A 15257-nucleotide genomic window follows, 5' to 3' on the forward strand; every position below is an offset into this window, starting at 1 on the left:
TCCATCCATCACAAAGATAATATATGTACTTTTATTTTGACATCATTGTACCCTAAACTGACTTGATAGCATCTATTGTTTGGAAAATACAGTAGCACTTTGCATAATGAAATGAACCCAGGGCTTTTGCTTTGGAGACAGGAATTGGAATCCTGCTTGGCTCTGACTTCTAGTCGCTTACTTTTTTCTCACAGTTCCAAACTGAAAATACAGATCTCTATGAGAGATATTGACTATTCTCAAATCAGTGGGTGTGCAAAGGCTCATCCTCAAGGAGCTTCCACACATGCTAATGAGGAAGACAAATAAGAGGTCAAATGTGACTAGAGCAATAAGTGGTAGGAACACAGTAAATAAAGGAGGAAAGAGATCTTTATGGAATTGACACTTGGGATGGCTGTGTGAGGGTGTGGGTAGAGAAGTGAGGCAGAAACTCCAGGATGGAAACGCACTATGAACAAAGGTGCTGAAGATTGTTAGGTCTTTAGAAACCAGTGTTTGGAGAAGGTAAGGCTGGGCTGCAGGTTGAAGCAGCTTTGGGGACCTCCAGTCTCAAGCTAAGAAGTGGGATTTGAATTCAGTAGCTAATGCAGTATTGCCTACTTTTGAAAGGGAACTGGAGGCAACTGTGCCTCAGAGAGGCAACACCTGCCAAGGTATCCAATGGATATTGGTGGGGACACCATCTAGAGGTCTTTAGAAAGTTCCAGGCAGGAGGATATAGCCAGACTGGGAAGAGTGTAGGAATGAGAAGGAAGTCAGATGATCAAGATTTTGTGAGACTTGAGAGGACTGGGAAGCTGAGAATGTGTGAAGACAAGGAAAATGGAGAAGTCACAGTCACTCCAGACTGGATAATCAAGAAAGTAGTGGCTGTTATTAGAAACAGGCAGAAACTAACCGTCAGGGGAAGTGGCTGGCTTAGTTTTGGGTTTGTGGAGTGTGGGGTGAGCATGTGTGTGTAGAAGCAGCTCGGTGAGGTTATTCAGTGGATAGCTGGAGATGGCCTTCCACACTGGTCAGAACTAGAGACAGATTTGTTATCAGTCATACATAGATGACATTGATACTGTGAGAGCTGATAGCCAACAAGGAACACACAGCGGGTGGACGTGAAGAGTTGGAATTGTAGCGCAGTTATGGCCACGGAATGGGTCAGTAGAAGACCTGCCAAGGAATACAGGAAATCCAGGCCAGCCTGCGGAAGGTCTGTAGAATTAGGATAGTCAGGGGCCTGCTAGAGCGCCCACCAACAATGTTTAGGCCTGACATCGAATTCAGAGATGAGGTCACCCACCCTCTCTTCCAACCCCTTTCACAGATGGGAAAGTGGAGCCAGGCAAAAGGACTAACTAGCTCAAGGTCATATGCTGTCGGTTCTAGATTCAGAAATAGAAACTTCCAACCTAGTTAGTACTGTCCCACGGCTCATGCTGTCTTTTCACCTCCCCCTTTGAAAGTATTCATTTCAAAAAAACATCAGCCCTCAAAGATCCAGAACACTTTAACTTTTACCAAGCAGGGAAGCTGGGGCTCCTGGAGGTAACCTCTGCCGTGAGCCCTGGGGAGCCAAGGCCCGGGGGTTGGACTGGGAGAGCCCAGCCTCGCGGGCCACCCGGTGCCCAGCCGCCCGCGCGCAGTCTGCTGGAGGGACCGCCGCGGGCCCCGGCGCCCCACGGAGCGCGCCCCCGGAAGCGCGCGCCGAGCCAGCGCGACCGCGCGCTCCAGTACCCGCGCGCCCCCGCGGCCCGGCGCGCGGCCCGCCCCCGCGCGCCCCCTGCTGTCACGTGCGCGCGCAGCGGCGCTCCCGCCGGGCAGGGCGGCCGCCGAGCAGCTCGCAGCGGCGGTGACCGCGGCGGCCGCAGATCCCGGGGCCCGCGCAGCGCGGGCAGAGCGGGCCGGGACCCGCGTGGGGGCGCGCGGAGCGGGCGCGAGGCCGCCGTGGCGGGGCCGCGCTGAGGAGGTGCCGAGGGGAGGAGGAGAAATCCCTGCGCGCCCGCCGCCGCCCGGCCTCCCGCGCCCGCGCCCGCGCCCGCCGCCTCCTCCTCGGTGCGGTTCCACTGGGCTCGAGGAGCGGCCGCCGAGACCTCCGCCTGCGAACAAAGAGGAGGCCGGCAGGGCGGGGGCGTCTGCGGCGAGCATGGCGGACCGCAGCCTGGAAGGCATGGCTCTGCCCCTGGAGGTGAGGGCCCGCCTGGCCGAGCTGGAGCTGGAGCTGTCGGAAGGTAACCAGGCCCCCGCCCCGCTCCTCCTGCCCCGGCCCAGACGCCCGCGCCCCGCGCAACGGCCGCGGGCCGGGCCGGGCTGTCACCCCGGGGGAGGGCCCGGGCGGCCGAGGGACGCCGGTGGGCGGGGGGCGCGCGGGGCCTGGGGGCGGGGGCGCGGTGACCCGGCCCTGGGGAGGCGACTGGCCCGCGGCTTGGTCCCGGGGGCCGGGGCGGGCGAGGTGCGTTCCCGGGCAGGGTGCGTGTGCACCGCGGCCCCCGCCCTCCCGGCTGTGCTGGCGTTGTCGTGCCGCGATCCCCCTGCGCGCTGCGGCGGGGCCTGGGGCGCAGCGTTAGGACGCAAGATGGAGCAACCTTTAGGGCCGGCGAGGAACGGCCTTCCCGAGGATGTGCGCTCTGCCCTAATGGAGAGCCGCCGCGTCCTTGATGCAGCAGCGAGGTGCGCGGCGACCACGTTCGATTGTCGGGGACGGCCTGATAACGCCCGCTGGCCTTATTTTAATGCAAAACTTGTCATTGGACTTTCGGATTTGATCTTTGGGGTGTTCCAGGCATCCTGGCTTTCACACAGTCCTGTCATAGCTGGAAGAAGATAGTACTACTATTGTTTGAGCGTGTTGTGATGTGAAGGCTGGGTAGGATCGTAAAACCTCCTCCCTCGGGCCAGGTTTTATGCCTCATTCCCATCGTATCATATTTAGAATTTGTGACAGATTTGCTACAGTGATTTCATGGAGTGTTATATACGGTTTCTTATTTGCTCTTAATGGTGGAGATCATGTGCTCGACTGTCATAAGTTTTAGATCGGGTTTTGCTGGGTCTTAAAAAGAAACACTAAAGTTCCAAAATGTATATATATAATGTTTATACACACATATACAAATATATATATTTGTATGTGTGTGTGTGTATATATATATATATATATATACACACACACACAAACATACATGCACATACACACATACATACCTAATATATATCACCCACTTCTAAGAGCCACTGATACAATGTGGTGGGGTGGCATAGGCCGGCTGGTCTCAAATTTATATTGGGAGCAGTATAGAGTGTTGAACTTTTTTTCTTTTTTTTTTTCCTTCTTCTTCTTCTTCTTCTTTTTTTTTTTTTGTAACGGTTTTTAAGGGCCGTCAGCCAGAAAGTAAATTCATTCATGCCAGTTTTCATCAGTAGGGAGGAGCTGATGTTGACCTTATGTTTTCCTTTTTAACACTTTCAGGGTGAAGAAGGGAACAAACCTGGGACTTTGGTGTGGTGTCGCCTGCCTTTACCGATTTCCATAGACTGGATTTCCCCCCTGTTTTCCTATTTCCAATTTAATGCTCTGCAAGGTGTTTCAGTGCCCTGTAGTGTGAAACAGTCCCATAGAAGGAAACAGAGCACGTTTCCTAGACCATGTGTCTATGTGTGCTTAGTCGTCACTGTTCTGACCAGATAAAGATGATGAGGGCTTGGTTAGTTCTGAAGAGGACCCAAAGGCAGGAAATGCAGTGCTGGATTAAGTTAAATCTTACATTTAAACTGGCAGATAAAGTGTACAGTGTGGACAGATTGTTGGAAGGGATAAAGTATCTGTGAGAAAACATTTGCCCTAGTTATTTGATTTTGTCAATCTTCAGATAGACTTAATTCCTTGGTTTGCCAGCCCCTGGTTAGCTCTGTTTTCTCTTCTGCATTATTGTTGTCTTACTTACAGCACCCTACCATTCACACGTTATCTCAAAGCAAGCACTTCTGCAATGTCTGCGTTGTATTAATATGAAGTGTCACTACTCATGTGTGCTAGCAGAGTGCAAAGCCATCTGGACTCAACAGGATGAACCCTGTCTTCAGGGCCCACCTCTCTCTGCCAGTTGGGAAGTTGGTCTACATTTTCTCCGTGATGATGCCTGGGATTGCTTGTCCTGGCCATTCTCCCCTGAGTGCATTGAGAGTAGAAGTTTTTCTAGGTGGTGATACTTACCTGTCATCAGCAGTTGCTCCTGAAGGGTGAGGGATAAGTTTTTGCTGCCTAGCGGATGGCAAAACCACTTTAGACTGAGATGTGCTCAGCCTGATTTCCCATGAACACCTTGTGTCTGTACAGGTCTTCTAAAAAGAGCTTAATGAGTTTCTTACTGAGTAACTGAGCAGAGAGAGGGGTGTGTGTGTTTGCAGGCAGGAAGCCCATTATTGTTTCTTTCTATATAAACCTTGCTGAGACCTGACCTAAACATCGAAGTGTAAACAAACAAACAAAAAAAATCATCAAAGGATTGATTGGTGCTTTGCAACCTGGGCCACTCCCTGCCTGTCTGACCCCCTTCCTCATTCCCATCCATTAGCTGTGTCATCTTTAACTTTATTATAAAGTGTGGCTTTGTCCGTGTTGACTTTATGGAGTTGTGCTTAAAGGTCATTTGAAATTTTATGTCTTATAACCACATAGGATTGTTTTACTGGCTTAAATGAGATGAATCAACTTGTTTTCTGGTATTGCTTAATAGAAACTCAAGAACTGAAGGATCAGAAATCTCAGTGTTTCTTTACATTGTCAAACAAGCAAACAAACAAAAATTCACCAACATGCCACTTGCAAAGTGAAACTTAAAATGACTTTTCATGCTGAATTATTTCAATGTATTGCAGTCACGTTTTATCTGCAATCAAAATTCATGTGGAGAGAATTCTTTAAGTTTGTTGTCATCATTTTATTAAAATATCAGAATATGTTGTAGAAACATATGTGGAATTTCCAGTACTTTAGAGGAGGATTGGGGGTGAGATTCCATTTTAAGCATATAACAGAATGAATAGAATGAGTTGAATATTCTTTTAAAAGTTCCTCTGTGGGCTGCCAGCCTTTAATGAGTCGTGTTTTAGCTACATTTCCAGACACTGGTCCAGTTTTGAATTGCACTGTCCACAGGGTTCTGTTATATACATTTTTGTTGTTTTTGTTTTATTGGATCATTGTTTATTTGGTAAAGGGTTACAGATTGACTTCTTGGCTGCAGAACCCAAATTTTTATTTTCCCGCTCTGCTCATCACCTTCTTTTTTCTTGCCACTGTCTGTCACACCCCTCCAACAGTCAGTTGTTTTCTGCTATTCAATAGAAACTGAAAAACTGAAGGATCCCAAATCTCCGTGTCTCTTTACATTGTCAAACTGAATAATAATAATAAAAAATTCCACAATAAAATAACCACTTGCAAAGCAAAAACTTGAAATGACTTTTAATGCTGAATCCTGCTGTCTTGTCACTGGGAAAAGCCAGGCTTCCATCATGCTGCAGAAAACCTTGTCAGCAAAATACAAGAGCTTTCTGTGGGGAGGTGTGGTGGGCAGCCCCTCCTCTGAGCATGAGCTGCCTCAGATCCACATGTCTGGAGATCTTCGTTGGTGTGGGGCCAGGGATTGTCGGTCTGCTCACATACTTGGGTCTGAATTTGAGCTGGGGAAGAAGCCATGCCTGAGAGCTGGCTGCGGCTGGTGCCAGGTGGGAAGGGGTGGTTCCTTTCTCACACTCTTTTTCCTGGATTATTTTTTCTTCCTTTCTCTTACCTACATCTTTCAGAATTGTGCACTTTTCTTTTGGCTCTAAGGGGCCTAAAAAATAATTTCATTAATATGTGAATAAACATATTTGGCTTGAGGAAAAACTCTACATAGAAACATCAAGCAAATGGGAGAGGAAGCAGAAAACTTCCCAACCAAAACAGACTCACATCTTTTTAAAAAAAAATAAATAAAGGTATTCAGCTGTTGATTAAAATGTAACACTGTTTCTTGAGCTGTGCATGTACTTCACTAGACTCTGGTGATCATGGAAGGCCCAGTGTCTCACTCTTCCAAAAGGTGTTGGATTCTATTTTGATAGACCTCAGGGAAGCTGCCTTGTGATATTACCTGGGGAACGTGTGGGTTTTTGTAGAAGGGAGGTATTTTAAAAACTACAAGTCATGTTTTACACGTGTGTGTGTGTGTGTGTGTGTGTGTGTGTGTATGTGTGCATGTGTGTGTGTTTTGCTAGTGGTTGAACCCAGTGCATGCGAGGCAAGTGCTCTAATACTGAACCACATCCCCATACCTTATTTTATTTTGAGGATCTTGTTAAGATGCCCAGGTTGGCCTTGAACTTGAAACCCTACTACATTGGCCTCTTGGAGTAGCTGGGATTTTAGGTGTGCACCCTCATACTTGGCTTGGTGACTTTTTAATTGTTGATGTGTCACATCCCTGCTCAAGTCTTACTTCTGCTGATGGGAGATGCTCAGTTCATGCTCTGTCTTGCTAATTAACACCCCAGATCACTTCAGCTATTAGCTAGGATCCACAATAGAGCCCAGTTTAACATTTTCTCAGTATGTGTGAAACTGCTTGAGGAAAATATACAAAAGCTCACTCACTTAAATGTCAGTTCTTCTGTGTGTTGGTCAAGGGATTAACATTTTGTTTTTCATGCACATGAGCAGTTCCCATGCAGCTTGCACAGCGCTTGTCACTGGAGAGCAAAACCTTAAAGAGGTAACCACTGGGAAGGTTTGCAGATTTGGGGGGTGGCATTTTCAGGACTATTAGGTGCAAGATAACAGGCACACTTACTCTAGGACTCCAGTTCTGTCCCCTGCTCTCCTCAGCCCAGTGTTTTCCCCGGAGCTCCCATTGCTGCTCCATGATTACACACATCTGTGCCCCAGCGTATACCTTACCACTACGTTTGAAAGTCTCCCAGACTCACGTGACTCTAATGCCATCCAAACTTTGAGAACATTCATTAAAAAGAAATAGTTTACCCTGGAGAACAAATCTGTGGAAGCTTGTTTTCTCCTAGAATCTCATGGATAGTTATTTTTTTTTTCCCCATCGGTTGGGGAGGTAATAAGGGATCGGTAGATTCAGGAAAATAGCAATAAAGCTCCGTCAAGCTACTCCACTACAATCAGGCCTCAGGTTGATAACTAAATGTTGTGGTGAATGAAATGGAATATTTGGTATGCAAATTTAAAACATGGTTACCTATATTAAAAATATTTTTTAAAAATGGCCACATTTCTCGGTGTAGGATTTTAAGAGGGTGGACTTGAATTTTAAAAGTTCTTCTGACTTATGGAAATAGTTGAATTTGAATGTTCTTTTCTTGATGAATGTTTCGACATGTCAAATTTAGCCAGGAACCTCGGAAAGAAAACACAAACCACTGGCTTTCCCTGGCACACAGGTACTTGGGACCTTGTTCCAAATCCTAGTAAAATAGCTGCAGTGCTATAGTCATGCTGCTTAGATCTGAACTTTATGAGGCTAAAGCTTAACAATGTCTCTATTTTGTTTCATACTGGACTCACTAGTTTTATATTCTTGTTATGGTTTGGAGGCTACAAGCTTGGATGTTATGAGTCACTTTTTGCCTTCCTCCTCCCAGTCTTTTTCAAATGGGTTGTCTCTTTTTTTAGAACTGGCTTTTTTTTTTCTTTTAAAACAGTGATTTATAGGATGAGTTGTAGCATTCTTCTGAATTGCAAAGATAATGTATTGAATAATCTCAGTTTTGATGTCATATGTATCAACTGACTCACCAGTTGAAATCCAAGTCATATTATTAAGAACATTTCTAGGGGGCTGGGGATGTGGCTCAAGCGGTAGCGCAATCGCCTGGCATGCGTGCGGCCCAGGTTCGATCCTCAGCACCACATACCAACAAAGATGTTGTGTCCGCCGAGAACTAAAAAATAAATATTAAAAATTCTCTCTCTCACACTCTCTCTCCTCTCTCACTCTCTCTTTAAAAAAAAAAAAAGAACATTTCTAGTTCTCATAATTACTCTGGCACCTTAAAAAAAAAAGAAAAGAAAAGAAAAGAAAAAAGCAAACTCCTGGTTGCAGTTTTGCAAATTGACATTTATCTTGGGAAAAGGAGCCTGACCCAACTTTCTTTCTTTCTCTTTCTTCCTTTCTTTCATGTGGAAGGCACCTTAGAGTGATGGAGTCAGTTTCTGGGCACTTTTTGTTGGCTCAGTGCCCTTTCCACATTCTACTTTCCTTTTCTGTACACTTGATTTCAAGGTTGCTGGCATTAATCTTCCTTCTTTTGTGATGTGTTGTGTGTTGTGTGTGTGTGTGTGTGTGTGTGTGTTACAAAGATTACCCCCATTGTTGCCTTTGCTCTGTTCTTTTTCTGCAGAAGGTCAAAAGCTTGTCACATCTCAAAAGAAATAATTGAATCCATTTGTTCATGATGATAATAAATAGTGCTCTTAAAGAGAGGACTCTAATTGGGAATCCCAGCTGGTGTGGGGTAGGAACACTGGAGTCAGCATACCAGAGGAACGAGTGTTCAGACTTTTCTGAGCATACACACACTCCATGTCTTTTTTTCTTTTCTTAGTATCTAGTTGGGGAGTTAACAAGACATTGAAGCAAAGTAGGAAACTTCTAAGGTACTGAGTTGTAAAACGTAAACTTACAACAAAGAATACTTTGTGTTTTGGGGTGCTATTGCAATTTAGTTTCATTGCCTTTTGATCTCTTGGATGGTAAGCGGGCTCTCTGTGCTATGTGAATTATGAATTAAGATAGTTCTTTGTCAAAGTGCTTTCTATAGTATGGATAGTAGGTACAGAATAACAGAAAGGAGAAAAGAAAAAGAAACTATCCAAGAGAGGTATGGAGGGATTCTGATTGATGGTGGCCTGAATAGATCCTCTTCTGGACTGTTGGGTTTAAATCATTTTTTGATTATTAGTTTGGAAAATGGTTTCTGTCTCCTAAATTAAAATGCTGAGAACTGTAGGTGACACCCACACTGATTCCATCAGCATCAGGCAGGGAGTTCCTTCCTCACTCATTTGCCTATGTGCACAGTAGACCTTTATTTTCTAAAGTGAATTATCTGGCTAATCAAATCATATTTGATTAACTTCCCACTTATTTGAGAAATAATGTAATATAAATTTATAAAATAAATTTTTATGGGTAGACCTTTCACTCCTTCCTAGTTTCAATCATGATGTACCTACAGTTTTGCAATCATGTGGCCTCATGCTGCATTGTTATCTTTTTTAGTTATTGGATCAATATATCAAAGTGTGCTTGACCATTCCTTATTGGTGTTTGACCAAGGGTCTTTTCCCCCTCTCCATGCTAATGCAGATGTAGGTAGTTGGCTAGCATTTTCAATATGATTTAAAGTAGGTCTTAGTTGAAGGCCTTGCACCTAGATTTATCTACCCCCTTCCTAAAATTGTGATAAATTACAATGAAAATTTATTTGATTTTGAGAAAGTTATAACTCCTCTCGGGTTAATTGGTGTTGCAAAATCAGAGGGGGAATCATCAGTCGGGGAGGCCCCTCAGGCCTCAGCTGAGGGTATTAAGTATGTTGCTAGATGGACAGCGTGGAATCCTGAACCTTGTCCTCTTAGAGACTTGTCTCTGCAAAGAGCACCAATTGCTCTAGAAACAGGGCTGTTTGAAGCGCTGTTTTTTTTGAAGCCCACAATCAGCAAGTCAGCAAATATCAGAGTGGATGTCTGTATCATGTCCTTTATTTATTTAACAATCATTTACAAATACCTGCTCAGTGCAGTTAGAGCTTACTCAGTGCATGGCGACACTCACTGTTCTATGAGCAGAAACCTTGTGTCTTTGGGTCACTGTTGTATTCTCAACTTGTAGCTTCTCTGTGAGTATTTATGGGGTGGTTCAGAGGCACAGTTGATAAACAAGGGCCACTTTCAGCGCATCAGCCCCAGGTCCTGAGCCTTGTTGAGGAGGAAGGCTTTAAGGGAGCAACTTCTTTTCTGGACACAGATTTTTTTTCCCCCTGGTACTGGTGATTGAACTCATACCAGTTAGGCAAGTGCTGAGCTACATCTCCAGCCCTTAAAAAAAAATGGTTAAGAGATAGTGTTTTGCTAAGTTTTCCTGGCTGGCTTCAAACTTGCAATCCTCTTGCCTCTGTCTCCCAAGTAGCTAAGGACACAGTGTGTGCCACCATGCCTGGCTGGATATGTAAGAAACTGTTGCAGGAACACTGGAGTAGAGGTCCTATGAATAGGGCTTCAGGGACAGGGGAGGTCCATGTGCCCAGTTTCCTTCAACAGTACACTTATATTGTCCAGAGCACCAGGTCTTCACAAACAATGGGGGATTAGTTTTTGTCTACTCCATTGTGCTGACATAGAGCCACCTTTCTGGACTTTGTCACTCCTAGGAAAAAAAATGAGCCTCTATTTTGCAGACTTATTTTATTCCTTGTTCCCTTTCTTACCAAACTGAAATTCACTTCCCTATACAGATGAAAATGGCAGGATTTACCCTGATGATCTTTCTAAGGAAGTATCAAGAGAGACAAAATAGGTTTTGTGGGCTGGTTTAATCCTTCTATGAAAATGGAAAAGTAAATGGCTTTACCAGACCTCCTTGGAAGATTCTGGGTCTTTCTCAATGAGCAAAATAATACAAAACAGTATGGTTAGTTATATCCCTATTGAAATAGCCCATGTGCTAACAAAATGCAGCTTATTAAACCTCATGTAGAACATCAGGCACCTCTAAGAACAGTTGCAAAGCCTGGCATTGTCGGGGGAGAGGAATAGGAAGACTCTTTGAGTTGGCTAAATGCTATAGAAGGGAGATATTCGCTTAAGGGCCATTTGTATGACAAGGTTGGATTTTTAGTGCAGTGGGACTTTAAGCACACACACACAAAACAAAACAAAACAAAACAAAACAAAACCCCCAAAACCTCTTTTAGCTTCTGGATGACCTTCTCCTCAAATCTTTTTGGGTCCTTTTCTGATTCCTAGTTTGAGGAGTTTGTGCCAGGGGTTGGAGAGTTCTGGGGGGGGGGGTGGGGGAACCTGTGCTTCTGTCTGCTGAGGGTCCTCTTCCTGGTGGCTGTGTCCGGGGCCCAGTGCTCTGTGGTTCTGTCACTCACGTGTCATCTTGGGTGGCTAGTGAGTCTCTCCCAGCTTCATTTTCCTCTGCTGTCAACTGGGTTTTAGATAAGCTACCTCCAAGGTTGAAATGAAGATCAAATGAGTTAATGTCACAGCCCTGGGTAAATAGTCCCTGCATTTCTCTCCACAGTGCCATCACTTAGGACTGAGCTCCCTGCACTCCCTATTCTCAGCTTTTCTCTTCCTGTCAGTTTATCCAGGTAATTTGAGGTTACAGTGACTATTGAGAGGGGACTTCAGGAGAAAACAAGCAGGAAAGAATAGCTATCCAAGGAGAAGGCATGGAAGTGGGCAAGCGTTTCTTGTTCTGCTGTGAGTGCCCCTCACGATAGATGTTGCCTGAGTACTTGTTATGGGCTAGGTTAATTTCAGAGCCTTTTTTTTTTTTTCCTTTTTAAGACAAGATTTCTGGCCTCTTTAGGTCAATATCTATTTAAGAAAAACTTCAGGAGGAAAGTTCAGGATTCTTCCTGAACACCTGCATGGGTTTTAGCCCAGGGGTGTTTGGGGAGGCAGCCTGTCTCAGGTTCTAGAGCATTCTATGAACCTTCACTGACTATATTCCCAAAGCCTTCTGCTTTGCAGACTGAATATCTGTGGGGTTTTCCCCCTCCTTCCCTGGCACATTGAAGATGGAAAGCAGAAATTTACTTTGCCATAGCTTTGGGGCATCCTTTCGTCTGGAGGTGCAGTGTCTCAGTGGTCAGTGTGTAAGAGAGTCTGAGCTGATGCCCTCTGGGCCAGCTTTTTGCTGGGAACTGGAGATGCATGAACATCCTGGTCAGCAGGTGGACCACACAGGTGGGACCACTTGTGATCCCTGGGGCAGTTCATGGAAGCCACCTAGCTCCTGAGATTTGGAGCCTGATTCTTTTTCAGCTTGTGGCCTGTGCATAATATAGGCAGGGGCCTGTTGTGACAGCATGGGTCTGCGTCTCTGTCCCTCCTTTGGACACCTGGGCTAGGTCTTGGGGTTTTATATTTTATAATCCCTTGACCAGTCACGTGCTTTGAGCCCTTTTTAGATTTTTTTGTAAATATTACTTACTCTTATAAGATTTTTTTTTTTTTAAACAAAAGCCTGGAAATAGACTTTGAAACCCCTACCCCCTGCAAACTTAATGGTATTGTAGAAATTCTGACTTAGGAACAACTGACTTATATACTACCAAAGTGGGCTGAGAATGTAGCTCAGTGGTAGAGTGCTTGCCTAGCTAGCCTCAGGGTGGGGTCCCCAGCACCACAGAAAAGAAAAAAGGAACAAAGTAACAAGGTGGAGTTGCACCTTCTTCAGTTCTTCAGCCTGGAGCCTTACAGTTATCAGAATTTAAAAGGGGAACTTATTTACTCTGGAGAACATAATGGATGCTTATAAGCAGGCATTTAGTAACAAAGAAATCTTTAAGGATCTATGTAAACAAGGGGCAGTTAGATTGAACTTAAGCCATTAAAATGTATGCACTAGTATCAACTATGCAGGGTCGACACTTTGTTACTAATGTACCTTTTGGAGCCCACAGTTACTGTGACCCTGTTGTATTATATAGGGAAATTCTGGAAATATACAACTTGGTGCCAGCTCTGGTATTTTTTTTTAACTTTTTTTTTTTTTAATTAGCTACACGTGACATTACAATGATCTTGGCAATTCATACATTTGAATCAATTGGGGTATAATTTCTCATTTTTCTGATTGTACAGATTGCAGAATCACACTGGTCATAGAGTCACCTATATACATACAGCAATCATAATGTCTATTCTATTCTGCTACCCTTCCTATCCCCCCTTCCCCTCCCATCATTTAGCACTGGTATTTTTGATATTTTGTTTTGATTGTAGCTAAGATGACCAGTCTTATTTGGAAGTGACTGGGCCTTTACCAGTGGACCATAACATTGACATGGGCCAAATGAGAAATTGTGCTTGGGGTTATTTTGCTGTTGATTATTAGAGTTCAGACTAAGAAATTCTCGGTTACTTTTATACAAATTATCCTGAAAAGGGAGTGGAATTAGTTTTTCTTTTGTTCCATTGTAGATGGTATTGATTTATTTTAATTCCGTACAGATAAGGGACTTGTAATGCCTGTTGGTATTTTAGAATTCTTCCTTGTTAATAGGAAGAGAAAATGTCTAATGGGTTGCTGGAACTATCCAGCAATAGTTTGGATATATTCAAATTTCCATTACATGTCTCATTTTCTATTTCTTCCCTAGTATTTCCCTTAAATTCTGGCCCTAGACATGGGCAGAAGGTGGTCTTCAATTTCCTTGCTTGGAACTTTCTGTAAGAGTCATGCAGTAATCCTGTCTCCTGTGAATATAGAAAGCTCTTGGGGAAGGATTGTGGGCATATGGTCCCATCCAGTCACTGATGAAGTTGACTGGTGGGGTGCTCATCCAGGGAAAGGAATTGCACTGGGCTCACCAAATCAGTGGAGCTCAAACTGACAGTTTGATCATTGTGATTCACTTTGGAGGAACAATGTGGGATGAAGGATGTGTTTAGAACACTTGACATTCCTTGAAACAGGGATGTAGAATAAACCTCACGATTGCACAGTGCCTTGTAGTTTCCAGCTACTTTCATGTTGATCTTTTTCTTTTTTTTAGTCTTTCTAAAATGCTTTCCAAAGAGATTAGCTGGGGGTGTAGCTCAGTGGTAGAGTACTTGGCTAACATGCACAAGGCCCTGGGTTTGATGCCAGTACTGAAAAACAATACAAAACAAAACAAACAAAAAACTTTTCAAGGAGGCATCATTGGATCTTTTGTACAAATGAGGAGATGGAGTTTCAAATGCATCAGAATTCACCAAACCGATGGATTTGTGGTTTCTTGAAACATTTTCAATTCAAATATAAACCATTCAACTCCAAAGAGGCTTTCTTACTCTTAACATTGGGATTGGGAATCTTTGAGGCAAGTGACCAGAGCTCTAGGGCAGCTGCTTCAAGTCAGGGAGAGAGAGACTCGTGTTTCCATCCCATTGGTCATGGAGTAGAGGTGTATATGCTTCACCTTTTCTTAGTTGGCAACCTGAACAACTTTACATTTTAAAATCTAACCTGTGATCTAGGGTGTAGATAAAAGGGTATCCAATGTACGATTCTGTACATTTTCTGTGTGTCTAAAAATGTTGTATGTGTCTGAAAATTTTGTATATTTTCCTGGAAGATGAATATAAGAAAATGCAACCCCTTTGGGTTGACTTTTCTGTATAGCATCCTTTAAAATTAGGAGCCTGGATATGATACAATTTTATCAGAAATCTTAATCTTTTTGGTCAAGAGACAATTCTGCTAACCTTTGTTGTGTTGATTCTTGGAAAAAGAAATGTTAAAGGAGGTTCCAGGAATAACCTCTTTAGTGCCCCTCCAGGAAGAGTGACCTCTCTTGAAGCTTCCCTGCTCCTAAGCAGCGTGATTGTGATCATTTTTAAGCAGCCACTGATCACTTATGAGACAATCAATTTTTAGTTGTTTTAGGCAGAGTGCTTTTATTCCACGTTAAGTGCCTCTTCTGTTCAATAGTGATCTCCTGCTCTTGCAGGGTTGGGGCCACTGTTAATGGACGTGGGCTGTGCTCATCTGTGGCCTCTCAGAGGACTGGAGTCTCTGTAGGAGTGGATGGATGGTGCATAACTGGGTCTTTTAAATCAGACTGGTGTGTGCAGTCTGTTGTCTCTGGGCAGGGTGGAAGACACTGGTATTTCTTGTTACTGCTTATTGAGCACTCACTATGTCCTAAGAGTTGTATCAAGTGTCTTGCATATATTACCTTTTTTTTTTTTTTGCACTCACAACCCAAGCATGGTATTTGTTTTGCAAACAAGGAGACATGTTCAGAGAGCCAGAGTGACATTAGCTCAAGGTTGTGTGGCTGAGCTTAATGTCTAAGTCACTGGGTTGCTTGGTCTTGGCTTTTATGGAAGTTCCCTATAGATCACAGCTTTCAGTTTTCCCTGCATGCTGCCTAACTTCATGAAGCAAATTAAGCACATCTGAAGGAGGAAACAGAATGTTAAAAAAGATACCAAGTTTCATGATATATATTGTGATTTTTTTAAA

At 44.1% G+C, this 15257-nt stretch overlaps 1 protein-coding gene across 5 annotated transcripts in view; it reads left to right on the forward strand.

Moving 5' to 3' along the window:
• The first annotated feature begins 1806 nt into the window (after positions 1–1806).
• The window catches only part of DIP2C (disco interacting protein 2 homolog C), a 378781-nt gene continuing 365330 nt past the window's right edge, over positions 1807–15257 (forward strand). For 4 of the 5 annotated variants that reach the window (XM_081300463.1, XM_081300460.1, XM_081300461.1 and 1 more), the window contains exon 1: positions 1807–2225. In XM_081300463.1, the coding sequence (XP_081156589.1) occupies positions 2141–2225 (85 nt within the window). In that variant the 5' untranslated portion in view covers positions 1807–2140. The remainder of the gene's footprint in view (positions 2226–15257) is intronic. The other variant, XM_081300464.1, reaches the window with a different exon arrangement.

Source organism: Spermophilus citellus (assembly GCF_964194105.1).
Source record: "Spermophilus citellus genome assembly, chromosome: 6".
NCBI classification, from domain to species: Eukaryota; Metazoa; Chordata; class Mammalia; order Rodentia; family Sciuridae; genus Spermophilus; species Spermophilus citellus.